At 37.4% G+C, this 1,070-nt stretch overlaps 1 protein-coding gene across 1 annotated transcript in view; it reads right to left on the reverse strand.

Annotated features, from left to right (window-relative positions):
* CCDC73 (coiled-coil domain containing 73) overlaps positions 1-1,070 on the reverse strand; it is a gene marked incomplete at its 5' end in the record, with an annotated part of 38,817 nt that overhangs the window by 14,858 nt on the left and 22,889 nt on the right. The window contains one exon of the mRNA XM_010133264.1: positions 188-292. Within this exon, the coding sequence (XP_010131566.1) occupies positions 188-292 (105 nt within the window). The remainder of the gene's footprint in view (positions 1-187; positions 293-1,070) is intronic.

Below are 1,070 nucleotides of genomic sequence, written 5' to 3' on the forward strand. Positions count from 1 at the left end.
CAGCAGGAGAACAAAGAGAGGGAAACCACAGACTACGCTTCAGGGTTCATGCTGACAGTTCAGGAGCTGAGGGAGAAGTGAAAGTGAGGTCAAAAGTTCTGAGCAGCGTACAGATGTCTTTAGCAATCCTGGACTTAAAAAACACATAACAGATAATAGCAGCTTGTCTAATCAAGAAAAATCTGACCTGATATTCTTCTTTCAGTGCATTTAATTCACTTTCCATTCTAAGATTTGTTTGGGTTATTCGCTGAAGCAGCTCCTGAACACGTTGTAGAGAGTTGAAAATTTCCTTATTAATAGAAACAAATTGAGACATATTGAATAAGATTTTGTTTCTGAAGTTTAACCATTACATAATGTATGTATTTTAGATTACCGTTTACAAAATCATGGATATCAAAATGCACTCCAAGACCAACATTGGGGAAGGACTTGTGGAAGAAATCAGAACTGCAGGTTTTTCTGGCCTTTTGTCTTGGAGAAGATAACATTATTGTAACATTCTTTTTCAGAGAATTTTCTTACAATTAAAATGAACAATCAGCTGACACTTTAAACATATTTCAGTGCAAATCTGAATAAAATATATCAAATCCAACCCCACTGGGAGTTCAATTGATCTAACAAGAGTAATTTTATGGGACCATATTACAGTTCAGGAACATATGGAAAATCCCAGAGAAATTGTGACAGGCAAGTAATAACTTCCAGCAATGTATCACTCTTATGTGACATTATTCTGTATCTCCTGATTGAAATCTGAACAGATGTGAACTACCACGCATTAGCTGTGCATCGTATGCTGCAAGCACATCAGATTTTGCCATCACTGTCTGCATTTTTGTGGTACCTTCATCAAGACTGTACTGTTACTTCAAGAAGAGTAAATTCTAAACAAGAACCACCCAGCATGAGCTGATGAAGGTGGTATAGATTTACAAACCCAGGAGTGCTGCCACCAAGATTGCTGCAGTTCACTGAAAACAGGGATGGAAAGGAGGCAGAATCATTTTACACTGAACACCACAAAACACATTTACAAAGATTCAAAGACGGAGGGAATGATC

The sequence above is a fragment of the Buceros rhinoceros genome, unplaced genomic scaffold, assembly GCF_000710305.1.
Source record: "Buceros rhinoceros silvestris isolate BGI_N320 unplaced genomic scaffold, ASM71030v1 scaffold7973, whole genome shotgun sequence".
Taxonomy (NCBI): Eukaryota; Metazoa; Chordata; class Aves; order Bucerotiformes; family Bucerotidae; genus Buceros; species Buceros rhinoceros.